Below are 26,798 nucleotides of genomic sequence, written 5' to 3'. Positions count from 1 at the left end.
ACTTTGAGATAAGAAACGAACTTATATTTAAAGGCTATGTTGCAGGAACACTTTGCTTTCAATATGAAAAAAGACAGCAATTAGGAGCCCGTATTTAATCATAATTTAAGACTTTGGGTGTCTGCTTTTCATTTATCTATTCCCTATTGACTAGTTCTGATGATAATTTTGAGTAGCTCTTATTCCCCCAGTTAAAACAAATAACAGACAAACACACCAACAATATATATATATTTTTAATCCTCACCTGAGGATATTTTTCCCGTTGTTTTTCGGAGAGAGCGGGGGAAAGAAACATCAATGGGAGAGAGAGACATAAATTGGTTGCCTCTTGAATGTTCTCTGACCAGGGCCAGGGATGGAGCCTGCAACCAAGGTACATGCCCTTGGCTGGAATTGAACCCGGGACCCTTCAGTCCGAGGTCCGATGCAAAACCAGCTAGGGCAGACCAACAACACTATTAATAAAAAAATCAAAACCTTAGGTATTTTTTCTGATTCCTCTCTCTTTCTTCTACCTCACATCCCATTCGTGGGCAGCTCTTGTTGGTACTGCCCATGAACTATGACTACCCAAGCTAGACCACCATCATCTTTCCTTTGAACTCTTGGAGTAATTTCCTAACTGGCCAGCTACTACTGTAATCCCTCCTCTACGAAGAGTGTATCTCTGTTTACTTAAGTCACCAATGTCTTTTTCTAGTGATTGGAATAAGCTTGTTAAAATGGCCTGTGAGGCCCTTACAGCATCTGGCCCTTGTCTCATACGCTCATTCCCTTAACTCCTACTCATGTAGGCCAAGTGCAGGCCTGCCCCAGGGAGTTTGTATCTGGTGTTGCCTCTGCTGGAAATGCTCTTCCCACTGATCTTCCTTCACCTCAAATATGCCACCCCCATATTTCCCCTTCACTTTTTACCTCATTACTATGATTATTTTTTACATGACATAGGTCATTGTTGGAGATTATCAAGTTTATTCGACTTCTTATTTATATTCCACCCGAAAAGATACTCCACCCGAAAAGAAAGCTAGTGTCTCTTACTCTCTCTTGAATGTTCTGTGCCCAGAAGAGAGTATGGCTTTTGTTTTTGAATTATTTGCGAGAATCCACTGAGCACTTTGTGTATGCTAGAGCATTGGTGTTCAGACTGTATCATAATAGCTCAGGGTCCAAGACTCCCCCGGCCTACCTTTAAGAGGCCTTTAAGAGAAATAATTTCTCAGTCCTCAGTTTCCAGTTGTGATTTTCCATATGATTTCCTTGCTTGACAAGCTTTTGAGGTTGGTCAGTTCATCTTCCTTACCTTGCCTTTCACAGTCTCCCACTTACACACACACACACACACACACACACACACACACACACACAATGGCAAACCTCATCTTTTCTGAATCTTTCTAGGCTGCATTGATCGTCCAGTCTGTAAAAATCTCCAAGGTATCAATCACAGGTTAATTCCTCAGGGAGTCCCTGAGTATTTCCCAAAGCAATATTGGAGGAGACGGTGGCCTTGTTTCATAGCAGCAATATTTTGAGTCACTCACCTCCCTTCTCCTTCCACCTTCCCTCCACCTTTTTCTGTTAGGTTCCAAAAATGACTGAGAATGTTGACTTGGAGTATTAACAGGTTTATTTGATGATTTAAACCTTCTATTGCTCTGAAGACTCTTCAGTGGCGGTTGGTTCGACAGTAGGGATTGCTTTTTAAAATTAATTTATAATGTCATACATTTACATATTTACACATTTACATATTTAGCACTAGGCAGTATTACTGAAAATTTATTTAAAGCACGTATAGAGTATAGGACATGCCCCAGAAATACAACTGTTGCTGTATTTAAACAAGTGGAAGAATTGTTAGTGATTAACTTTTAAAGTGTTCCAGAGGTGGTATAGATCTTTAGTTATTATAGTAAAAAAACAGAGTTGAAATTATTGTGTTAGGAAATGTTAACAACATACAATTATCCAAGGTATCAGCATAAAATACACTTGAATTAGGAGAAAACTAAAAAGAGAGTTTGTCTTTCACATAGAATGTTAAGGTTTATTGCCTCCATCTCTCCTTGTTTCCAGGCTAGCAGTACAGTTCTTTACCCTAACGGTTTGTGGAGGGATATTATCTCCCTCTATCCAAATATACACTCTCTTTATTTGTAGCTCACATAGAATCAAATAAGCCTTATTAAGAGAAAATTCTGGAAAGGGTGCTCTGCTTCAGTAGTTTTTCTCATTTGAGGCATTAAATTCTTGACAGATTTCTCTTTCAGACTCTGAAAATATAAAAGTCGGATACACTTTACATAGTTTGTAATAATAAAATTAGATAACATTTGTTGTGTGCTTGCTCTGTCTTGGGCATAGGTCTAAGCACAACATACATTAGCTATTTAATCATAATTATTAGCTCTGTTATGGTAGGTGCTATTTATTTCTCCTTTTCACACACAGGGAAACTGAGGCTAAGAGGGAGATTAAGTAGTTTATCCAGAGTTAATGAGTGCAGAAGCCTGAAGCCAAACCCAGAAAATGTGGATCCAGAAATTTAACCCATAGATTATACAGGACAAAATCAGAATGAGATATTAAGTTGTTCAGAAGAAAGCTAAAAAAATATTTTGAGACAATTATGAACCTCATTCTGTAATTATTTTGCTACACTATTAAAATACTGATATACTATATAACGATACAGTATAAAGTATATAGATGATGTTCCAATACCATTATGTGGTTTCTCCACAAACAAAGCTAACGGAGCGTTCTGCAGGTTCTTCCAGGTTCTGGTTACCTCCTGTTCGTTGTGTGATATGCTTTCTTTTGCCTGCTTCATTCTCTGAAGATTTATATTGTGAATCACAAAATGTTCTTAAATCCCACTCATGTTCTTGTTTAATTCACAGCCTTGGACATGCAACTGTGAGCTTAGTTAATTAAGTCTGTGGAATGGCACAGCCATTTCTGTCCTTCCCTCCCTGACCCCTCTTGCTGTTTAACTCAACATTCTGCACAGTCTTTGCTAGGGGGTGCATTTTTTGTTCTGAAGAATTAATATTCCTTGTGTCCTATTATGATTGGAGACTCACTTAAAACTCCCCTTGATTATCCGGCAATAAATCTGTCATTGGAATACTGATTTGGAATACTAAGCCACTCCCAATTACACATTCTTAGGGTAGCAGTAGCATTAAGAATATTGTTATTTGTATCATATAATGTTATTGTCACTGTTACCTACTTTGTGCACTCAGGAAGAGTGATATAATTTCAAAATTTTTCTTTAGCATCAGAAATACCTGGATTCAAATCTCAGCTCTCAGCTCTGACCCCAAATTTCTTTATATATCTGTTAAGAAGAATATGGTAGTCATAATAATATGATGAGAAATACGGTGTTGCAGGAGAGCTCTACAGATACCCTGGACCACCAAAAAGATGAACAAGTGGGTCCTAGAGCAAATTAAGCTTAAAACATTGCTGGTGGCGAAAATGACAAACTGGAGCTGTCCTACTCAGGCACATCACGAGAAGGCAGGGCTCCTTGCAAAAGACAGTAAGCAGTTTTAGGGAAAATAGAAGGCAGCAGGGAAAGATGAAGACCAAATATGAGATGGATTAACTCCATAAAAGAAGCCATAGGCCTGAGTCTACAGGAGCTGAACAGGGCTGTTGTGGGACAGGACATTGTGAACTTCACTCATTCACAGGGTCACCAGAAGTGGGAGCTCACTCAGTGGCTGGTAACAGAAAAATATTTACAGTTATCTAACAAAGTTGTTAGGAAGATTAAATGAATTAATTTATGTACTCATTAAATATGAGGTCATCCTTTCTAGTGAATTTGTGACTACTTTATTTAAAAGCCCCCCAAAAAGGGGAAACAAGAGAAAACATTACGTTAAAGTAGTTCCTTATGAAATAAATTATATATTAAAGTTATAAAAAATGGGAAAGATATTTAAATATATAGATATATCCAATGTTTACAGAGTAAGGGTCTTTTTGTTTGAAACAAGAAGTTTCTGGCAATGACAGCATCTGCTTTTATTTGATTGGGTTGGAGTTAATCCCATTATCAGGAACATTGAGCTCTGTGAATGTTAGTGCTGCGGCTTATTTGTGTGTCTTTGAATGAGGTACCTAACTAATCTGTATTTTTATTTCTTCATTCTCAAAAAAAGTCTGCCTTTCAAGGGGAACACTCGAAAGATAAATTATATGATTATCTAACCACTAATTTGTATACCTGAAACCAATAAACATAATAATAATGGTAATAATGATAATAATAAAGATAATGATAATTTTAAATCATAGTTTTCAAATGTAGAATTCTATGCAATAGCTGTTCACCTAGGCAGAGCTCCTTAATGTTCCAAGATGCAAAATCTCCCTCTAGTGGCAACTCCAGGCAGACACGTTACCCCTGCTGCTGGTACAGCTAGAACAGCCCATTTGGCTTAAACACAGGCCCTTCTTTCATGATTTCATTCTTAATAATTATTCTATCAAATTAACAGTATATGACTCAGTATAAACTAGGTAACAGTCAGTCATTCCTTAGAGTAGTCTTTGATGCAGGACCATAGTCTCATAAGAAGACAAATCAATAAATTGAATAACAAAGTTTAAGGGATTTTTTTAGAAGTCCAATGCGCTATCCAATTGCTCCAGAGAGCCCACTAGGGATTTTTTTAAAAGAAAGAAATTAACTGAATTTATTATGTTCACTTTCTTGTAGTATATGTTATGTAATTCCTCTTAAAAATAAAATTTTAAGTCAAATAGTAATATAGGTTATAAAATAAACTTTATTACATTTAGGAAATCTACTTTAATTATATTTTATGAATATAGAGTAAATCTATTAATCATTGGGTTAATATTGGGTTTTTCCACCAGTTTAAAATTTATCTCAATATAATTTGAAATAATTTTAATCTGATACTATATCAGAGGATTTTATTTTCAAAACATTAAATACTAACCATGCTTCCCTTCCTAGATTCTAAAAACTACACCCTTGTTCTATTTCATTAATTATACACCACAATTTAAAATAATACACAAGTAAAATATGTATATGATTTGGTCAAGTTTATTGATTACATAAGCAAATACAATGTAAGAGGAAGAAAGAAACAAATCATATTTCCAATTTTATCATGTAACAAATAGACTGCATTCCCAGATGTACTTTTGCTCTCTTTTTGTAAGATATCTAGATCTTTGTGTGGGGTAATATTCTACAGAACATTATTTTTACCTTTTTATCCATGGAACAATATTGAATGTAGTTTGTTAATAACTTTGAACTGGGAAGAGTGATATTCAGAATGAAATTTTATTATCAGACATGTGTATGTGTGTTAGAGAGTGTGTATCCTAAATTTCACAGATGGCATGGAAATATTTTAATAAGTTAGAGAAACTCACAGGATTCAACTATTCAATTCTCTAGTTTTATGAATGGGGAAACAGAGGTCAAGTGAAATTATATCCACAGATACATTGTAAAAAATGCCATTGGCCCGGCCGGGCGTGGCTCAGCGGTTGAGCGTTGACCTAGGATCCAGGAGATTGGGGTTCGATTCCCGGTCAGGGCACATGCTCAGGTTGCGGGCTGCAGCCGATCAATGACTCTCTCATCATTGATGATTCTAGCTCTCTCTCTCCCTCTCCTTTCCTCTCTCTGAAATCAATAAAGATATATTTAAAAAAAAAATGCCATTGATAAACTTGATCATTATGTGTTGAGTTTAAAGACAACAGTTAAAAATGACAAATCCAGTATTCTGTTCTTAAAATGATTCTGACAGAATTTGTACTCTATGCCAGCACATGACTGAATGGAAATTAGTATATTCTTTAACAGGCTGCCATTAGCATTATAAAGGATCCAACTACAATAGTATTTATAACAGAAGCAAGGCAGGAATGATTTTTGAACATACTCATTTCTTCTTTTCTCTCACCAGGCCAATGCTGACTTTCCATTATGTTGATTTAAGTTTATATTTATATTGATCCAGTTTATAATTGAACTTGAGCATACATTGAAAATATTGGATTTTATATTACTGCCTATTCTCATTTGTATTGTTAGGTGTTAATATTACTGATGACATAGACACAGACATACACATAATTATAAATATTGAGTGTAGCCACCTTTAAATTTAATCTCGTGATATGTATTCTAATTTGTACTTAAAAATTATTTTCCTCGGTTTTGGTATTATTTTATATTGACATAAGATAGTATTTTTCTTTTTATATTTATATTTGTGTTTGTGACCATGAACTGTTCTATGCAGTGTTGTAAATAAAATTTAAAAAGTCAAGTATATTAATTTACAACATATATATATTTACAACATATAATAGAAACAAGATATGGTACTATCTTTTTACATCTTCTGCACTAGTATATTTCTTACAAAGCAGCACATATGTTCTGTTGTTACAAAAACAATAAGAAACTATTCAAAAACAAATAATAAATTTGAATGGATATATATGAATCTGAATTACCTTTACAATATAAGCCCTATACATATTTATAAGTTGAATATCAAAAATCTTTTATTTTTATTCTTCTAATTATTGTTTAAAACTTTCAAGAGTTGGAGTCTTTCAATTCTAAAGGCAATTTATATTTCTAAGATACTAATTGTTTTAATAAACCGAAGATTTAACTTTAAAATGTATTTGGAGACTTTTACTTTTCATTTACATAAAGGACTTTGTAATATTTTTTTTATAATTAACTGTCCAATAAATATTAAATTGGCTCTAAAAGTTAAAAGAAAAAAAAACACAAAACACTTTTAGGAAGATCTCCTCCACCCTCTGCTGATAGGTCTACGCAACTGCAGGTTATTTGTTATAAAGTTGGTCCTTTATTTTTTAGTGAAGAAAATCAAGTGTAAGGCAGATCCAGGCATTTTAATATTTAGTAAACAAATAAACTATTATAAATGTTTAAAGGAAGCATGCATTTAGATCAAGGAAATATAAAACCAACCCGTCTGTTTAGCTTACTGGCCTTAAAAAGAATGGTATAATGACATCAATTTATTATCAATGACAAAAAGTCATAGTACTACATGCTTCCAAGTCATATAACTCAAGTTCATTAGCCAATTGTATAATCTGTGGTGGTTTAATGTTTGTACTGTAGAACCCCCTCCCTCCCTCCCTCCCTCCCCCCCTTCCCCCCTCCCTTCTTCTCTCTCTAAAGTCAATAAAAAACATATCCTCAGGTGAGCATTAAAAACTGACAATAATTAAACTCAATATATACTTAATAAAATAATGAACTCAACTTGTAGTCAGGAAAGAGATCAACATGGTCAATAACATTTTGGGTTTAATGCAAGCCATGGTTGAATGAAAATTATTTGTAAGAGACAATTTAAAAAGTGTTTATAATATTGGCTACATCACTATTTATTCAGGTGATAGGTAGATAGATTAGATAGACAGATAGATGTACTAATTCCAAGCCCCACTGACATATAGGTACTGCTGTTCTGATAACCTTTCTGTGCTGTTCAAGATTGACTCAGGAAATGAGTGTTGGTCTACCAGTAGATAAAATTAGAACTTCCAGCTGAGAGAGGTTGGGGAAGTTATAAGCTAAATTAAAATACATATGCTATGAAACAGCACAAGTATTGTTCATTGTTCCTCATAAATAAATTATAGTTATTAGCACTTACTATGTGCTAGACCCTGTTCTAAGTCCCTTTTTGCATTTACTTATTTGATCCTCATAGAAATGATTTAAGACAGTGCAACTATTATTCTCAGACTCAGAATTTAAGTAACTTTTTAAGCCACTCAACTCTTATGTGTTGAGATGAATTCATATCTATAGATTTTTCCATCAGAATTTGCATTCTTAAGTTATGCATTTATTTGTGTGTAAATCCCAGAACATACAACATTCTTTAAATATAAATGTAGTATCATTATGTACCTAAGCCTGGTCACATGTAGATATGACTTCTTGATTTCTTTCTTCCGTCACTACTAACTTCTGTCTAATCTCTGGTCAAAATCCAGTCTTTATTTCTCTCCTTTCTTTTCTGCTCATTAAATAACTAAAATCATAATCTGGCTGGGTCTCAAAATTATATATCTTGCTAAATATGTATCAAGGCCCAGATCCTTCCATTAATTCAGACAAAGAACTCATCTGCTTCCCTAAATCCTGCTAGAATAATCTCTTTGAAATGAATGTATTCTCCTTTCCTGTGGAAACAGTTCCCATTATTATGCTAATTTGGCATCTCTCCCTCTCTCTGTCTTTTTACTTGGGAGATTGATTATACAGATCTAATCAGGGGCAATCTGTCTCTGCTTACATACATCTTTAGGGTCAAATCATTTTTAGTAGTCACATAAAGTAGACATTTCCCATGTAATAAATTATTTGTTTGGGTTATTGTTTGTTTTTAAAAAATAGCAGTGTAGCCTGGCCAGGCGTGGCTCAGCTGTTGAGCATCGACCTAGGATCCAGGAGATCCAGGAGGTCGCTGCTCGGCACATGCCCGGTTGCGGGCTCCATTCCCAGTCGGGGGCGTGCAGGAGGCAGCCAGTCAGTGACTCTCATCATTGATGTTTCTATCTCTCTCTCCCTCTCCCTTCCTCTCTCTGAAATCAATAAGGATATATTTAAAAAACAAACAAAAACCTGTGTACTCAATGTAGCTAAATTCTATGCAAATGGAATAAATTGTTAATTAAACACAGCTAATCAATTGTGTAATTTCTGACTCTTTCTACCCTCCACTGACAATCTCATTCTCTTCCCTGTGACTGGTCACCCACATGATCATGATCAGTCATCCTATTAATGTGTCTCATATTGTCCTCACTGACCCTACTGGCTGAAATGGCCCTTGGTCATGTCGTGCAGGAGATTTATCTGTTAAAAATACTTTTATTAGTTCCCAGTTCATTTAAGGGAAAACAGTAAAACATTTTGGAAATACATTTAAGGATAAATTACACCATAAAGTATAAGAATGTTGAGGTGAAATTGCATGGCCTTTGTAATGGAAAGAGTCTGGAAAGCTTTCCAGCTAAACACTAACCACCTAACAGGTGTGAGCCTCGTTTAAATATGTGGCTAAATGACATAATTAGACAAGATTGTCTTGGAAATTTCTTCAAGCTGTTATTCTATTTAATTTTGATAAAAATTGATCAATCCCCTTTGATATATTTACGTATGATTTATTTTCTGCCACTACTTTCTTACTGTTAGAGACTATTTGGTTTCTGTGAGTTTCCTTTCTTCCATTTTATCATATATCATAGGTTTCCTTTTCTTCATGCTCATTTAGGCTTTATGGGGCTTATTTTCTGAAATCTTTTCTGAGAAAGAGTAGAACTGGGACAAGATTTTTCTCATGCAATATTTCTCACAAATATTTCAAATATTGGTCATTGTTTTTAAATTCCAATAAAAATGTATACTTTGGAGAAGTTCATTCATTGTAAGGGGTTAGGATATTGATCTCAATTTATATATCTTCTCCCAACATTTTTAGGTGATTTTTTTTAAAATTAGAGGATTTGGGACAGATTTGAAAAGTAGCTCATTTCCATAATCACTCTGTGTATTTGCTGCACCGCCATGCCCCTCCTGTTTGAATGCATTTCATCAAAAAAGAAGAAACTGAAAATGTACTCTATACCAGGCAGAGTGTTAGGTTTCTACATGGCACCTTCTCATCCATAAAATAAATTACTATAAAATAATTGTTATTTATGTTCTAGTTCATGCTACTAGTTCATGATACTAGTGTGGCCGAGCTTGGATTTGAAACCATTTTTTTTCTTTTTGTTAATTGCATGTGTGTGTCCAAGGTATGTTTTGTTTAGTTTTGCTTTTTTCATAAAATGCCATCAAGTTTTGGGAGAGAGACAAAGAAAGGATACTTAGGACTATCTCAGAAATGGACATTGGCTGACTCTATCCCCTTCAGGTTATAGTGAAAAGATATGAGAGTTGTCAGAATTCTAGGGAAATATTTGAAAAATGTTGGGAAAGGAAAAGGTGAAGGGAGGTTTGTTTTGCTTCTTTTACCTGCACAGAAAGACATACCTGTTTGTATATATGGAAATCAGTTTCCAAATTGATGGCTGTGAAACCCTACAGGGTTGTTTTATGCCTTTGGATAATGCCTTTGGAATCATGGAAGTCTTTTTTCTTTCAGTATTCCCTACTTCTTTAATGCATTTTAATTTTACTCTAATTTTAAATAGGTAACATATTAGCAACTCATATAACCCCTTTAACTAGAATCCATATCTTCCTCAACCATGCCAAACAAGAAATTGCCCTCTCATTTTATTCAAAATAGATCTGCCCTATGATGTTGAACTCTGTTATGGGTAATGATAGTCTTTGCTAAAATATTACTGAATAAAGTACTTTCTGGGAGTTTTTTTGTTAAATCCTGGTGCTAAAGCACAAAGGATACTATTTCTTCAGTTGAGATCACACTGTTGCACAGTACTTCTGATAGGGTCAGTATGCATCTGTGTAGTGATATTGCCAACAAGGCAGTATTTTTTGCTTATTTATATAGCTTAAAAGGTATAATTGAAAAAAAACCTTCTTATATAATGAATGTGCTGTTTTGAAGAATATATTTGTGGTTGTAAAGCCCCCTGAACAATTGGAAGGTCTAATCCAACCCATATATTTTTAGGACTTGTTATGTTTGAATTGACTATGACTTCTGAACCAAAAAACATTAGAGGAGAATTGAGAAAATGTTTATTTTATCTGTTTTGGAAATTTATAAAAAATACATGAAAATGCATACAAGGTTTACAAAGGAATTAATGGTAATTGTCCTAATTATACTAAAGTTATAATAAAAATAAAATTAACATGTAATGGTCTTTCATTAATAATTGAAGTTAGTGTGATGATATCCTGTTTTATTAAACTTATTCATCATTCTATTTTCATGTTAGCGGATTTTAGATTATTGAATAATATTACAGTTTGAAATATGTTAAATTAACTTATGAGTCACTTAAAGTTGTAATTCAGCATAACCTCAAATTATAGCATTTATTTATGGTACTGAAACAAATATGTTTATTTTTGAAATACTGATGTATTCAAGTTAAAACTTAATTTTCTGAAATCCATTTATTTTATTGATATTAATTTGCATTATATTAGGCATTGTGCATCTCAAAGCAAAGCAGAGATGGGCTTTGCTACTAAGAAACTTAAGGTAAAATAGTAAAGTCATAAATAAACAGGTGTTTACTATATAAAGTAATACTTTAGGACTCATGAGGGAGTATTGCATCTAAAGTGGAAGACAGTGAGAAGGGGGGCCAGGGATGGCATCCTGGGAGGGATGGTGTTACAGAAATAGGAATATTGCCACATCCAGTTCAAGGAAGGGCATCCCAAGCAGGTGGGCCCACATCTGCAAATGCCCAGACTGTAAAAGTAGACAGAAAATGGAAAGAATAATTAGTGCAGTTAGAGAATGAAATGTGAGGAGGGGAATGATGAGTCTGGAAATGTAGATGGCATCCAGATCTTCTAGAGTCTCTCTAAAAAATATGGATTATTTCACACTATACATGTTTTATCTGTCTCTTGTTTAGTTGGAAAGCCCTTAGTCTTTTAAATGAAGTTCTTTATTTCCTACTATCAGTAGACAGAGTAAAATCTAAAGGATTTTTATTTTTAGTAGATTTTATGTTCACTCGATGTCATCCATTCAATGTGCAAATATCTCCTAGTATCTCTATGATGTTTTACTTAAAGAAATTTTGAAAAATACATTAGTAACCTAAATGTATTATTTGTACCCAATGCAAGCCTGATCACTGTCATTAAGTACTTAGGAAGAGAAGTAATTATTATAATTTTTCCCCCCAATTTTTTATTCATTATATTCTTTGAATACTTACTAAAGAGATATGGAACTGAGTCACTCTTTTGTTTTTAAATGCTGATACAATTACAAGAAATACTAAAAAAGGGTCAAGAAATATTTCAGTATACATAAATTCTGATACTATGTCAATAAAAATGATAAATATCTTGACATTAATGCATTGAAGACCATAGGTTCACCACCAGCTGCAAATCATTACAGTTGATAATGCTCCAATTAGAGCAAAATCTTAACTGGGCATTGGATGGAAATAAATCTTGCATGTAAATGAAAAATCACAGCTGAGAATGAAGTTAATTAAAGCATTATTAAGAGTGAAATCATGAAAACAATTGTATTATATTTTGTATCCACTTTGAAAAATTTAAGCTGGGAGGAAAATGAAATATTTTTAATTTGTGAAAGACTTCAAGAGCTAGTATATTTTTGTTTATATTTTAAGCTTTCTTCACCCAAAGCCTTAGAAGAATACTTAAATATATTGGAAGTGGTTCATACATAGTTTGATTTAAATTCAAATTCAGTGTGTGCAATTAAAAATCATCCAAAAAATCATATAATGCAAAACTGTTACAATTTATATTATTTGGAACAAAATATTAACTATATATGAATGCATATCTGAAAGAGAAAATATTTTCCATTTTGATCACCTATTCTTTAAGAGCATGTAAGTATTTTTCTTTCTCAGTCTCATATCAGTAAAGATGATAAAGCGGAGGGCTTGCGATTTTATGTAGTATTTGTTATTGCAAAAAAAGCAACAAAATGAAACAGCCTCCATCAGGTGGACAGAGGGGGTGTGTACATTATAATTAAGGTATTAAGTGAAATTTAGAAACAAAGCAAATCAAAACAGGAACCAAATCATGACACGTGAAAAGCAGTGAAAAACAGCAGTCGCCAGAATAGCAAGACTGACCATAGAGCTAGGAATCCCTGAGGGAAGCGCGCGGGCCGTGAGCTGCACAAGTTGCTGGCTCTTCGCGCTGGCGAAAGCAGCGCACACCGCGCAGGTTACGCGCTGACCCTGCGGCTGGCTAAGGCTCAGCTTGTGCTCCGGCTCCACTGCCGGTCGGCTGTGTGGCATTAGGCAAGTTACCTTTCTGCTGTCCCGTGATATTACCTCCTTCTACATTCAGAAGCATTAAGAGATAGACCATAAACCCACTTGGTACGTCCGAGTTGATGAACTATAGCTGCCACGTTCCCCTCGTCCGTCATCTTTCTCTGTCATCGGTACCCTGATATTAATACGGTTCAGAAATTTTCTGTGCTTCTGCTCCTCTCAGTCTCTATTCCTATTTGTCTCAACATTACCAGTTGAATTAGTTTTCAGTCAAACTTTGACTTCAACTCATAGTTGTGGTTTCTTCATAACTTTATCTTGCTTAAAAATCTACACTATATTCTTTTGTGGTTTAGTTGCCTCTGCCAGTGGCCTTATTATCTCTAAACCTCTGAAATCAAGCTTGAAGTGGAAGAAAGCATTCTAGATGTTTTTCCTTTGAGTGGAGTTTCTAGTATCAGGTCATACCTTAGGCTGGCCTGTGATTCTGTTAAGCTCAGGTTAATAACTTATTGCATCCTGTGGTCTGTCTGGTGCTGGCTAACAGAGCCAGTAGTGGGGCATTTTGCCCAGAGGGCAATGATCACGGCTGCCACATGCCTACTACCTCTAAACAAATGGACATGAAAAGTTAAGATTAAACAACTTATCAAATTATGGAACCAGCCTGGCCAGCGTGGCTCAGTGGTTGAGCATCGACCTATGAGCCAAGAGATCACGGTTTGATTCCAGGTCAGGGCTCATGCCTGGGTTTCAGGCTAGATCCCCAGCAGGGGGCATGCAGGAGGCAGCTGATCAATAACTCTCTCATCATTGATGTTTCTCTCTCTCCCTCTTCTTTCCTCTCTCTGAAATCAATAAAAGCATATTTAAAAAAAATTTTGGAACCAGTGTGAGTAGTAAGGCCGGGTCTTGAATAATGATCTTGTTTCTTCCAACCCAGCACTCTTGGATAGACTTGAAATATTCTGGGTAATCGTGTAATTATTGCACCGTTAATTAATCTATCACTATGCAAAATATTACATGAATTTGCTACTTGTAATTTTTTTAAATAAAATCCCTAAGTATCAGAATTTTATTATTTTTGTTTTAATATAAACTTAATTGTATTCAGTGTCTTGAAGAACAACGGTTTATTTAAAAATGTCTTATTTATAATTGCATTCTATTGACTTTTTCTTTCTGCCTTAACTTTTCCAGGCTGCTAAGTTGGCTACCGCAGTGCAAGCTTTGGGGTCCCGATGGGGGACTCTGGATCAAGACGATCTACCCTGGTCTCCCGGTTGCCGATATTCAGGAGAAGTATCAGCAGAAGACATGACTCTCTTCCCTCCTCCCCCTCCTCCAGCAATACAGTCGGCGTCCACAGTTCCTCCCCGTCCAGCACTAACTCGAGCTCAGGGAGCACAGGCAAACGCAGGAGCATCTTTCGCACCCCGTCCCTCAGCTTCCACCACAAGAAGGGGGGCGAGCCTAAGCAAGAGCCCGCCAGCCAGAACCTTAGTATTTCCAACGGTGCTCAGCCTGGCCACGGCGGCCTGCAAAAACTGGGTTTGGAAGAACATGTGAAAACCAGGGGAAGGCATTCCGTTGGTTTCAGTAGTTCAAGAAATAAGAAGATAACAAGATCTTTGACGGAGGATTTTGAAAGGGAAAAGGAGCACTCCACCAACAAGAACGTCTTCATCAACTGCCTAAGTTCTGGCAAAAGCGAGGGGGACGATTCCGGGTTCACCGAGGAGCAGACCCGCCGCTCCGTGAAGCAGTCCACGAAGAAGCTGCTCACCAAGTCCTTCTCGTCGCACTCCAAGTTTTCCAAGCCGGTGCCCCAGAGCCAGTCCGTCTCGCTGGTGCAGCAGTCCGACTTCTCTTTGGAGATTGCCCAGCCCCAAGAGAGGGAACCTGTGCCCGCCAGGGCTTCCCCGCCTTGCTCCGGGGATGTGACCGACCGGGCAGGCAGCTCCCTGCAGTCCCCGCTGCTTTCTGCTGATCTCACCACGGCCCAGACGCCTTCCGAGTTCTTAGCCTTGACCGAGGATTCCGTGTCCGAGGCAGATGTATTTTCTAAAAGTGGAAGCATGGCATCCCACTGTGACAACTTTGGCCACAATGATTCTACCTCTCAGGTCTCTCCCAGTCCTGCTGCTGTTACGAAGGCAACCGTAGACCGCGTGGGGACTGTTCCCGGGGCCGTCGTGTCTCCTGGGAAACACAGGTTAGAAGGTCGATGTAGCGCTGAGTCCAATTCCTTACCAGAAACCCCTGCTGCTAATCAGAAGGAGGTGTTACTGCAAATCGCCGAGCTCCCTGCTGTTAATGGGAGTCGCTCAGAGACTCCTGTGCCCGCAGATGCTCACGGGGAAGAGCATAGGGTATTGCAAAACGGGGACCCACTGTTGGCAGCGAGCTCCCCAAGGAGACTTGGATTTTATGAGCAGCATAAAGCGATAGCCGAACGTGTTAAAGGGATCCATCCCGTGTCTGATTCAAGGATAATACCTTCTTCTGGTGATCGTCATATTTTTAACAAAACATATGGATATGATGCAAATCCTGCCAAAGGTATACTGATTTTCTTTGTATACATAAATACAAATGATACTTTTTGTTATAATTACTTATTTTCTTACTCCGCCTCATTAATTGAAACCACATTTCCCTTATTTTTTATGCTAATATTCTTTCCTGTTTATAATTTGAAATATTTTCACTACCTGATCTTCAACTTACATTTTGCTGAGAATGTAATTCAGCAGTATTACTCATTTTTCTTAGTTGTGTTATCCAGAATCTGACCCTCAGAAGAAAGTGGAAGGAAACTAATTTTAATTTCAGTGAGGGTTTATCTAAAACAAGGACTTTTTTAGAGTTTACGGTAGAGTATTGGTATTTCTGAGTTAATGAAATGGATATATTCCACTATTACTACTATCAGTAATACTGCTATTATTAGTTCTCCCAACACTGAGTCTTTAAAAAAAATTCTTTTGGTTAATTCCTACCTGAGAATATTTTTTCCATTGCTTTTTCAGAGAGAGGAGAAGGGGGGGGAGAGAGAGAGAAACATCAATGTGAGAGACACATGGACCGCTTGCCTCCTGCAGGTGCCCCGACTTGGGGTGTGGAGCAAACCCCAACCCAAGTACCTGCCCTTGACCAGGAATCAACCCCAGACCCTTTGTTGTGCAGGCGGACACTCTAACCACCGACGAACCCCGGCCAGGGCCGTTGAATGATTTTTATGTCCCATTTCCTGTCTGTGCTCTTTGGCTACATTAATTCAGTTAACCCTCAGATGACTGAAATCACTCTTATTGTCGTAGCACACTATAGAGGCAAGGCATTGGGAGCACAGGTAGGTTACGTAATGTGTCCAAAGTGACGAAGTTGTATGTAATTGTTTGGGATACAAACCCCACGAGGTAAGCCCTAGTATATTCTCCAGTTAACAATTGTGAAAACTGAGACCAAGGGGCCATACCGCTAATACGCAGCACAGCCAGATTACAACTGTCTCAATCCAAAGCTCAGGCTCTTAATGGCTAGGCTGCAATACATGTCACGACCCTGGCTTTTTCCAAAACGTTAAGAATAATACTAAAATATAAAATAAGATTTGTAAGTCAAGTTATATCTTACAGTGTCAAAAATCATAAGGTTATATGATTTATCTCACTAGTCCCTTCATGATTATGGCAATTTTAAACTCTCAAATGCACAAATTAATTGTTCAGCAATATAATTGTATAGCTTAGTGTTTTTCACATTTGATACAAGATCACTTTTATTTATCTGCCTCCGTTTTGTTGTTTTCTGTCCATTTTGTTTATGCTGCATGTTTGTAATTATAAAATAAAATAATCTGACCCAATAAAGTTGTGCATAAATTATCCTTAATATTTTTCTTTTAAAAAACATTTAAAAATTCAAAGAACATCGGAAAGTATAAAGAAGGAAATACATCACTCCTTACCTCGGCTTTTGTGAGAATACTGCTATAAACGTGGTAGTACAGCTATCTCTGTGAGATAATGATTTCCTTTCCTTTGCATACACCCACAAGTGGGATTGCTGGATCATATGATAGTTCTATTTTTAGTTTCTCCAAGAAACTCCATACTGTTTTTCACAGTGGCTTTACCAGTTTACATTCCTAGCAACAGTGTACAAGAGTTCCCCTTTCTCCACATTTTTGACAACACTTGTTATCTTTTGGCTTTTAATAATAGCTGTTCTAATAAATATAAGGTTAATATCTCATTGTGGTTTTGTTTTGCCCTGGTGATTAGTGATGTTGACCACTTTTTAATGTAACTGTTGATTATTTGTATGTCTTCTTTGGAAAAAATGTCTCTTAGGTCCTTTGTCCATTTTTAAATTGGGTTATTTGGGAGGGGGGAGTTGTTTTGCTTTTGTTTTTGCTTTGTTACTGAGTTGTATGCATTCCTTGTATATTTTGGATATTAACTGCTTATAGGATGTGTGATTTGAAAATATTTTCTCCCATTTCATAGGATCCTTTTTAATGTTGTTGATTCTTTGTTTAGCTGAGCAGAAGCTTTTTAGTTTAAAGTAGTCCCATTTTTTTATTTTTTATTTTTGCTTTTGTTGCCTTTACTTTTGGTATTAAATCCAAAAAATGGTTGCCAAGCCCAGTGTCAAGGATCTTACCCCTTATGTTTTATTTTCGAAGTGTTACAATTTAAGTCTTACATTCACGTCTTTCTTTAATCTCCTTTGAGTTGATTTTTGTGTATGGTGTAAATTAGGGGTCCAGGTTCATTCTTTTGCAAGTTGCTAACCAGCTTTCCCAGTATCATTTATTAAAGAAGCTGTCCTTTCCCCCACTGTATATTCTTGGCTTCCTTGTCGAAAATTAATTGCCTGTTTATGCATGGGCTTATTTTTGAGATCTCTATTCTGTTCCATTGATATATGTATCTGTTTTTATGTCAGTACCATACTGTTTTGATTACTATAGCTTTATAATACAGTTTTAAAGCAGGGAGTATGAGGCCTCCAGTTTTGTTCTTCTTAAGATTGCTTTGGCTATTTGAGGTCTTTTGGGGTTCCATGCAAATTTTATAGTTGTTCTTTTTCTGTGAAAGATGCCATTGTAGTTTTGATAACGATGATATGGAATCTTTAAATCACTTTGGATAGTATAGACATTTTAACAATATTAATTATTCCAATCCATGAACATGGATTATCTATCTATCTATCTATCTATCTATCTATCTATCTATCTATCTATCTATCTATTTATCATCTATCTATCTATCTATTTATTTATTTTAAATTTATCTTTATTGTTGAAAGTACTACAGGTGTCCCATTTTCCCCCCCAATTGACCCCCTCCACTTTGCTCCCACCCCCTCTCCAGGCCTTCACCATGTTATTGACTGTGTCCTTGGGTTATGCGTATATGCATACAACTTCTTCGGTTAATCTCTTCCCACCCTCCACCCCTTTCCCTCTTTCCTCTGAAATATGATCGTCTGTTACATGAGTCAATGTCTCTGGATCTATTTAGTTTGTCAGATTCTTTTGTTCAGTAGCTTCTTCTTAAAGAAGACCCTTCAACATTTCCTGTAGTGCTGGTTTGGTGGTGTTGAACTTCTTTAGCTTTTTCTTATCTTTGAAGCTCTTTATCTGACCTTCAGTTCTAAATGAAAGCTTTGCTGGGTAGAGCAATCTTGGTTGTAGTTCCATGTTTTTCATCACTTTGAATATTTCTTGCCACTCCCTTCTGGCCTGCAAGGTTTCTGTTGAGAAATCAGCTGACAGTCCTATGGGTGCTCCCTTGTAGGTAACTAATTGCTTTTCTCTTGCTGCTTTTAAGATTCTCTCTTTGTCTTTAACCTTTGTCATTTTAATGATGATGTGTCTTGCTGTGGGCCTCTTTAGGTGCTTCTTGTTTGGCACTCTCTGTGCTTCCTGGACTTGTAAGTCTATTTCTCTCCCCAGGTAGGGGAAGTTTTCTGTAATTATTTTTTCAAATAGGTTTTCAATTTCTTGTTCTCTTCCCCTTCTGGCACCTCAATAATACAAATGTTGGTCTCTTGAAGTTGTCTCAGAGGCTCCTTATACTATCTTTATATTACTGGATTCTTTTTCTTTTTGTTCTTCTGGTTTGGTGTTTTTTGATTCCTCATGTTCCAAATTGCTGATTTGATTCTCAGTGTCTTGTACTCTACTGTTGATTCCCTGTAAATTGTTCTTCATTTCAGTTGATGTAGCTTTCATTTCAAATTGGTACTTTATTATATCGTCGATTTTCTCAGTTGTTTTTGTAATACTCTTACTAATATGCTTGAGCATGCTTATAAACAAAATTCTGAACTCTGTACCTGTTAGCTTGCTTGGATCTATTTCATTTAGTTCCTCTTCTAGAGATTTCTTCTGTTCTTTCCTTTGTGACATGTTTCTTTGCCTCCACATTTTGGCTGCTTCCAGATGTTTGTTTCTATGTATTAGGTAGAGCTGCTATGTCTCTTGGAATTTGTAGATGGCTTTGTGTAGGAGGTGTCCTGTAGGGTCCAGTGGCTCAGCCTCCCCAGTCACCTGAGCTGGGCCTTCTAGGTGCTCCCCTGTGTGGGCTGTGTGCACTGTCCTGTTATAGTTGAGCCTTGGTCACTGTTGGCATCACTTGGAGGAATTGACCCCCAGGCCAATAAGCTGTGAGGACCAGGTGCAACTACAGCCAAAGAACTGCTGTGCTGGAGACACCCCTATGGAGCAGGATTTACTTCAGTGGAGCTTTGGTGTTCACCAAGTGTGCCCCTTGAGTGTGTCATTCGTGGATGTGGTAGGGTTGTAATCCAGCGTGGTTGAGTCTGACCACCAGGTGCACTGTCTCTGGGGCCTCCCGGGAGGTGCAAAGTCAGCCTCTGCCAGGGCCCCCCAGCATGAGCTACACAGCAAACCGTAGCTGGCTGCTCCTTGTGCTGGGCTTGGAGGTGCCCAGGAGAGGCCAAGCTATGAGCCAGTGCAGCTGCCGCTAGTGCTAGGCCTGGGGCCCGTTATCAAGAAGTATGGGGTCCGCTGCTGTTTGTTTGAGAGATTTTAGGAAAGTCCTAAGCATGAGGCTCGAGAAGCCACTTGCACAGAAAAGCCCCTGGAAATGGCCTGGATGAGCCTGGACAAAGGTGAGAGTCAGGTGCTGGGATTCAAACATGGCGCCTGCCTGCCGGCTGTGTGCGGGGAGGACTCGCCACAGGAGCCATGGCCTCCGCCAGCCCTTCTGCCTGGAGGAAGCCGCCCCTCCACCTCTCGCCCGGATCTCAGGCAGGTTAGTTCCCCCCGAGTGTCCCGGGTCCTTTCAGGCTGCTGCCCGGCGCTGGGCTCAGAGGGAGCGCCCGAGTGAGTCCGCGCCGGGCCCTTTAGAGGAGCTGCTGGGGCTCCTGCAGCCTCCGTGACCCTCAGGGACAGTCCCCGCTGGCTTCACAGCCCAGAGTTGAGAGGATTTCTAAGCATTTTATTGTTTTTGATGCTATTATAAATGGGATTGCTTTCTTAATTTTAATTTTGATGGTTCATCGTAATTTGTGTTTTAAAGTACGAGCGAGGCATCACTTACGGCGACATACTGGCGGAGGCCTGACGGGGATCAGGGGGTAGCTGTACACATAGCTGCGAGAAGTGTATCAGTTCCAAGGCTGTCAGGACAGAGGCTGTCACCTGGAGCGAGCCGAGGTCCAGTGTCGCATAAGCAGAGGGAAGGGTAGAAGGGGCAGCGGAAGATGAAGGTAGGGATGTGAAAGGTTTAATGATGGGTCGGCCCCCAGCATTAGGTGGAGAGTAGGGTCCTGTCATGAGGAACCTAACTGACCCTTGGGAGGACATCAGCTTTATGACTAGAGGAGTGATTGTGATCAATCCTACGTTTTAAGCGCATCATTCTGGGTACCATGTCAAAAGTAGATCATAACCTGGCCGGGCGTGGCTCAGCGGTTGAGTGTCGACCTAGGATCCAGGAGACCGTGGTTCGATTCCCAGTCAGGGCACAGGCCCGGGTTGCAGGCTTGATCCCCGTCGAGGGCGTGCAGGAGGCAATGACAACTATCTCATCATTGATGTTTCAACTCTCTCTCCTCCCTTCCTCTGAAATCAATAAAAATATATTTTAAAAAAGTAGATTGTAAGTTGTTGGAGGAGAAGCAGGTGGGAGTAGGCAGAGGCAGGAGATAATTAGAAGTATTGCAGTAATCCAGGCTAGCCCTGATGGAGTTTGATCAAGGATATTAGTGCGGGAGGTAGTTAGAAGTGATCATGATTAGGTAAAGAAGATGCCGTAACGTATACCATGGAATACTACTCAGACATAAGGAAAGATGAAATACTGCCATTTGTGACAACATGGATGGGTTTTCAGAATATCATGCTAAGTGAAATAAGTCAGAGAGTAAAAACCAAGAACCAGATGATTTCACTCGTATGTGGGATATAAAACTGAAAGCAACAAATGGACAAACAAGAAAAACAAACAAAAACTCATAGACCACAGTATGGTGGTTATCAGAGGGAAGGGGTGGGGGGTAGTGAAGGGTAAGGGGGTTAAAAATATATGATGACAAATTCTACTTTTGGTGGCAGGCACACAATGCAACATATAGATGATGTATCATAGAATTACACAGTTGAAACATATCACTTTATTAACCAGTGCCACCCCAATAAATTTAATTTAAAAAGAAATGATCAGATTATAAAATACAGTTTGAAGATACCAAGGGCAGAATTTGCTTATGCAGTTTTTGTGAGGTACAGAGAAGCCTTGAATGATTCCAAAAGTGTTGGGCTTCAAAGTAATTACTTGATTAAGCAAATCTAACTACTATTTATTTTAAAAGTTTTCTGTGTGAGAGAAGTTTTGAATGATACTAAGGGTTTCCAATATGCTTTCAATGGAACATTTATGAAAAACAACATTTAAACATTTCTATTAATTTTTTTATTTGCTTTTTCAATAGTTCTTGCCAGTAGCCTCAGTCCATATCGTGAAGGAAGATTTATAGAGAGGCGACTGCGGTCCTCATCAGAAGGAACTGCAGGGAGTAGCAGAATGATTTTGAAACCAAAAGATGGAAACGTAGAAGAAGTTAATAGTCTGAGAAAGCAAAGAGCAGGTTCGTCGTCTTCAAAAATGAACAGCATGGTGAGTAAATATGTATGCCTGCCAATGATAAAATAATAATCTGTATCTGGCATGTTCTTGCATGCCAAATGAAAACAGACTGAAGAATAGACTCTCCATATTTGAGGAGAAAATTGTCCTCCATAGTTGATGTCACAGGTAAGAATGCTAAATTTTCACTTGAGACTCTCATGACAGACAGGAGCACAACATGACAGCTGCCCTTAATTCCTGTCTACCTTGCGTCTATGGAAAGTTGGGAGTTCTCCATTCTAGAACAAAACCCTGGATACACAAGCTAAGAAAAATGCTGATTATGAGGATATACTCCGATACCATCATTTCCCACCATCTCTTCACCCTATAGCCATTATAAAATACATCCTTTCATAAACCACCCTTACGCCACTACCACCCTCAGACCTTCAGTGGACCCCACTCTGCCTGTCCTTTTACAATTGCTCCTCAACACAAAGTGAGGAGCCCGAGGGTCAAGACAGAATCCACAGCTTTCACACATTCTAGGTAACTGATTCCAGATTCCTGGTCCAAACTGTGGGAGCCTGCTGATGAGGGTGGAGTGGGTGTGTAGGGGAGGCGGGTCTGGGCTTGCATTTGTGGACGGGGTGTCTTAGTGCCATGTGCATGAAGCTTCCTCTTAATGGGAGATGGACCAGGAGTGGGGAGAGGTGACCAGTGGACTGCAGCCCAAGGGGTCAGGAGGCCTCATCTCACAAATGTTGGGGTGGGCTTGCCTTTGGAGTTCACTTTATTCACTTTCTCACAAATGTGTTCTTTTTTCACTAGTGTCTTTGATCCCTAATATTGAACAGTGTTTCTTTCAAATGATCTACCTACCTACTTACCTATCTATTCATGCACATATGGGGAAAATGCACAAAACTATATGATTTATGACATCTCTATGTATGATAGATAATTGTTTCAAATGAAAATGTTAGCTTATGTAGTTCAGACAGTCATGTTGTGAAGAAGCCTTAAAGTTCCTGAGCACTATTGAGTGATAGCAAAACCACTGTACTTAAAGTTGGAAGTTTTAGCCATCAGGTCAGGTTTGGCCAGATTTTAATCTTGAGCAAATCATTAACTACAAAACAGCAAATGATAATGGGTTCCCTGTTTCTAATATACTAAAAAAAAATGATTGTGTGTATTTACATGTGTATATATAGAAATACATTATATTTCATCTTTCTATTCTTTTGTGCTTTGAAAATGTTATTAATTTGGCAATTGATGTTTTTTGTCTAAGTTTAAGGATATGTTAAGAAAGATTTCTGTCCAGCTGGTGCTGCTCAGTGGTTGAGCATCTACCCATGCACCAGGAGGTCACTGGTTCTGGTCAGGGCACATGCCCCGGTTTTGGTCTTGATCCCCAGTAGGGGGCATGCATGAGCCAGCCGATCCATGTTGATTCCCAGCAATGTTTCTATCTCTCTCTCCATTCCTCTCTCTCTAAAATCCATAAAAACATATTGAAAAAAAAGATTTCCAATTGATGCAATATTAAAAGTTATGGCTAATGAATTATTACGAAACATTTATTTTCACAAAACTTCCATTGTTCCTTCATAGAGTGGCATTTATTTTAAGAATCGGACACTTTATTACACCTGCCCAAAGTTGGGCCTTTTATGTATTCTTTATATCTTATTTTTAATATTCCATTTAAATCATTTCCCTTGTAATATCACAAAATCATTTTTCCTTTAAGATATACTTTCAAGATATAAAATTTAAAATGTCAAAGCACAAACATGTAATTTTGTTCTTTTATTTGAGGCTTTTTATGAATTTAACAGACGTGTCCCTGCAGTGATGTGGAGCGTCCACTAGATGGCAGGGCTACACCATGGCGAGGGGACGGCTATAGAGCAGCAGCAGGTTTTCAACCGTTTTCTTCCCCCCCCATTTTCATCTCATGAAGCACATGAACTAATTGCCAAAATTCTGCAGTGCACCAAAAAATATATTTTTGCCAGTCTTACAAAAACATAAGTGTAACTTTGATTGATCCACACTGGACGGCTATCATTGTGTTGGCTGTTGCTGTTGTTTTATTTGGCAGTCTGAGGGAAAAGAGGCCAGTGCCCCAACTGAATGGTCGGGTATTGCAGGTTTTAAACATTCTTGTGGTGCACGGGTTGAAAATCGCTTTTATAAAGTATAAAGGTTGGGACAGAACCTTGGTTAAAATATCGTGCATTTTCACCAGATTTACAGCTGAAATGAACACTGAAACGCTTGAATTTTCACACAAAACCTCCAGAAAATTACTTTATGACTTTACTGTTTTCCTTTGGATTTGAAAACAATATTTCACCTTTAATTAATTTACAGTCTAATAGTTAATGTAAAATGCATAAAAATATATTCTTTAACTCCTAGCAATTTAAGGAAGAAATGCTAGGGTTCCTTAGGTAGTTTAGCTATATGTGAAACATGACTTATATGTTTAGGAAATTGTAACTTTTTGTGTGGAAAGTTACACACATTTTCTATATTCCTTTTCCAAAATAATTCAAGTGAATATATGTACTTGAGACTATACCCATAGTTCAGTTATCTTAAAAAAATATTTTTAAGGCTAATTTGAACCAAGGGACTATTCTTCATGCTTCACATGTGTTATCACCTTCAGGCCTCACAAAACTAGGAACCAGGGGATACTGTTGTTGGTCACAGTTTGCAAGATAGGAAAATAAGGAGCTAAGAAGATAAGCACTTCCCCAAAAAACAGATAGTAAGTGGCAGAGAGAGGATTTAGATTTGGACCCTGGCTGTCTAACATTCTATTTATTTTTTAAATATGTCTTCATTGATTTCAGAGAGAGGGAGGGAGAGGGAGAGAGAGAGAGAAACATCAGTGATGAGAGAGTCATTGATCGGCTGCCTCCTGCACGCCCCCAACTGCGGATCGAGCCGCAACCCGGGCATGTGCCCTGACCGGGAATCGAACCCCGATCGCCTGGATCCTAGGTCGATGCTCAACTGCTGAGCCACGCCGGCCAGGCCTAGCTGTGTAACTTTAAACCATACATGCTTTGGAGGGATGTAATAGATGTAAATTAATTTTTTATTTTTCCTACATTATTTATGTGTAATGTAGTGAACACATTTGAGACAAACTGTGCTTGATCTAAGTGTAGACTGAGACCCTCCATACAGGATACAAACAAGAAATAAAATTGAGTACTTCTTCTGGACTTAAAATTTGGTGGTATTTGTTGATATACTGATGAACGGCACCAGTGTCTTTACTGAGAGATAGCTCATTCAAAAGTGAACTTTATCAGAAAAGAAGGTATTCATGCTTAGAAAGAACTGGAGAACTTCCTATAGTTCATGGAGATTTAATTTTACCAGTAGGATATGGCTCTATTTATTAAGATGCTAAGGGTTCCTGAATGATCAAAAATTTGCACTAATTGATTAGATAGACCACGATTCTAGTGTTTTTGTATACTTTGTGGATATTTCAGTCTGAAAGGGAAATGGTAGGATGTATGAATTCTTTGAACATCAGATTTTGCTTAACTTTATTACAAGAAATCAAAATATATCTGAAATAATTTTACGAGCATTCACATTTACTATGTTTTTGCAAACTGCTTTAAATAAAAATTTTTCTTAATTTTTCCATAATGAGTAATTTTCTTGATGCTTTTCTTAGGAAGGTCCCAGTATTTTAAAAAAACATTTCTAGAAATAGGCGCTTTCTTTCTAGGAACTTTCCTTCCAGACTGTGGTATATCAATGAATAAAGGTAAGGATTTGCTATGGTTTCTCCAACAACTTTACATAGCGAAGTCTACCTCAAAATAGTTACAAGATCATCCTACTTTAAAAAAAAATTATTAATGTGCGGATAGATTATGTGTGATGAGCAATACCGGGGATCTGCCATTTCAGAAAGGAAAGTGCCCGAGTGTGTAAGGATAACTAAGTATGTGATAGCAAATACCTCTGAATCTTAGTGACTTAAAAGTATGGATTTATTTCCCACTCGGGCTCCATGAGCGTTGTGCAAGGTGCTTGGAGTTCTCTTCAGTATCTCATTCTGTGAAGCAGCTACCGTTGCAAATACTGCCTTTTGTCATGGCGAGAAGAGCTCTCTGGAGGCCCTCATCCCAGTGATAAGTGCTCTGACCCACGAGAGACTCACTTCACCTGCTCTCACAGCTCATTGACGGATCCAGTCACGTGGCCCAAACTAACCTCAGAAGGCACCAAAAAGGACAGTCCCTGGAGTCCGGACGGTGTAGACCCAGATATGCCTGGTCAGCACTGATGACTGTCCTATTCTCAGATTATTTATTGTATCTCAGTTCTTTTAATTAACTGAGATTTCCTGCTTGCCTCCTCCCTCCCTTTTGTCCACAGTCATATAATAGATCCTGACTTTCTGCCTCACACTGCACTGGTCACTGCGGTTGAAAAAGTTGAAGACATCTTTGACACAGAAGGATTCATTCATAACCACACGTTCTATCTTTTGGCTTGTGCTCTCTTCCTGACTTAAAGGCCTCGAGATGTGTATCTAAAAAACGACTTGATTCAGTTTCTGGGACTCTTACTATATCTGGAAGCATTTATTTTTTATTACAT

General features: G+C 37.8%; 1 protein-coding gene across 2 annotated transcripts in view; it reads left to right on the top strand.

Annotated features, from left to right (window-relative positions):
* CCSER1 (coiled-coil serine rich protein 1) overlaps window positions 1-26,798 on the top strand; it is a 1,053,060-nt gene that overhangs the window by 107,779 nt on the left and 918,483 nt on the right. For both annotated transcript variants that reach the window (XM_087826564.1, XM_087826567.1), the window contains exons 2-3: window positions 14,230-15,591; window positions 22,006-22,190. In XM_087826564.1, the coding sequence (XP_087682690.1) occupies window positions 14,271-15,591; window positions 22,006-22,190 (1,506 nt within the window). In that variant the 5' untranslated portion in view covers window positions 14,230-14,270. The remainder of the gene's footprint in view (window positions 1-14,229; window positions 15,592-22,005; window positions 22,191-26,798) is intronic.

Source organism: Miniopterus natalensis, chromosome 1 (assembly GCF_054644295.1).
Source record: "Miniopterus natalensis isolate mMinNat1 chromosome 1, mMinNat1.hap1, whole genome shotgun sequence".
NCBI lineage: Eukaryota > Metazoa > Chordata > Mammalia > Chiroptera > Miniopteridae > Miniopterus > Miniopterus natalensis.
The sequence above is the reverse complement of the archived record's forward strand: the minus strand, read 5'-3'. Positions and strand labels throughout refer to the sequence as shown.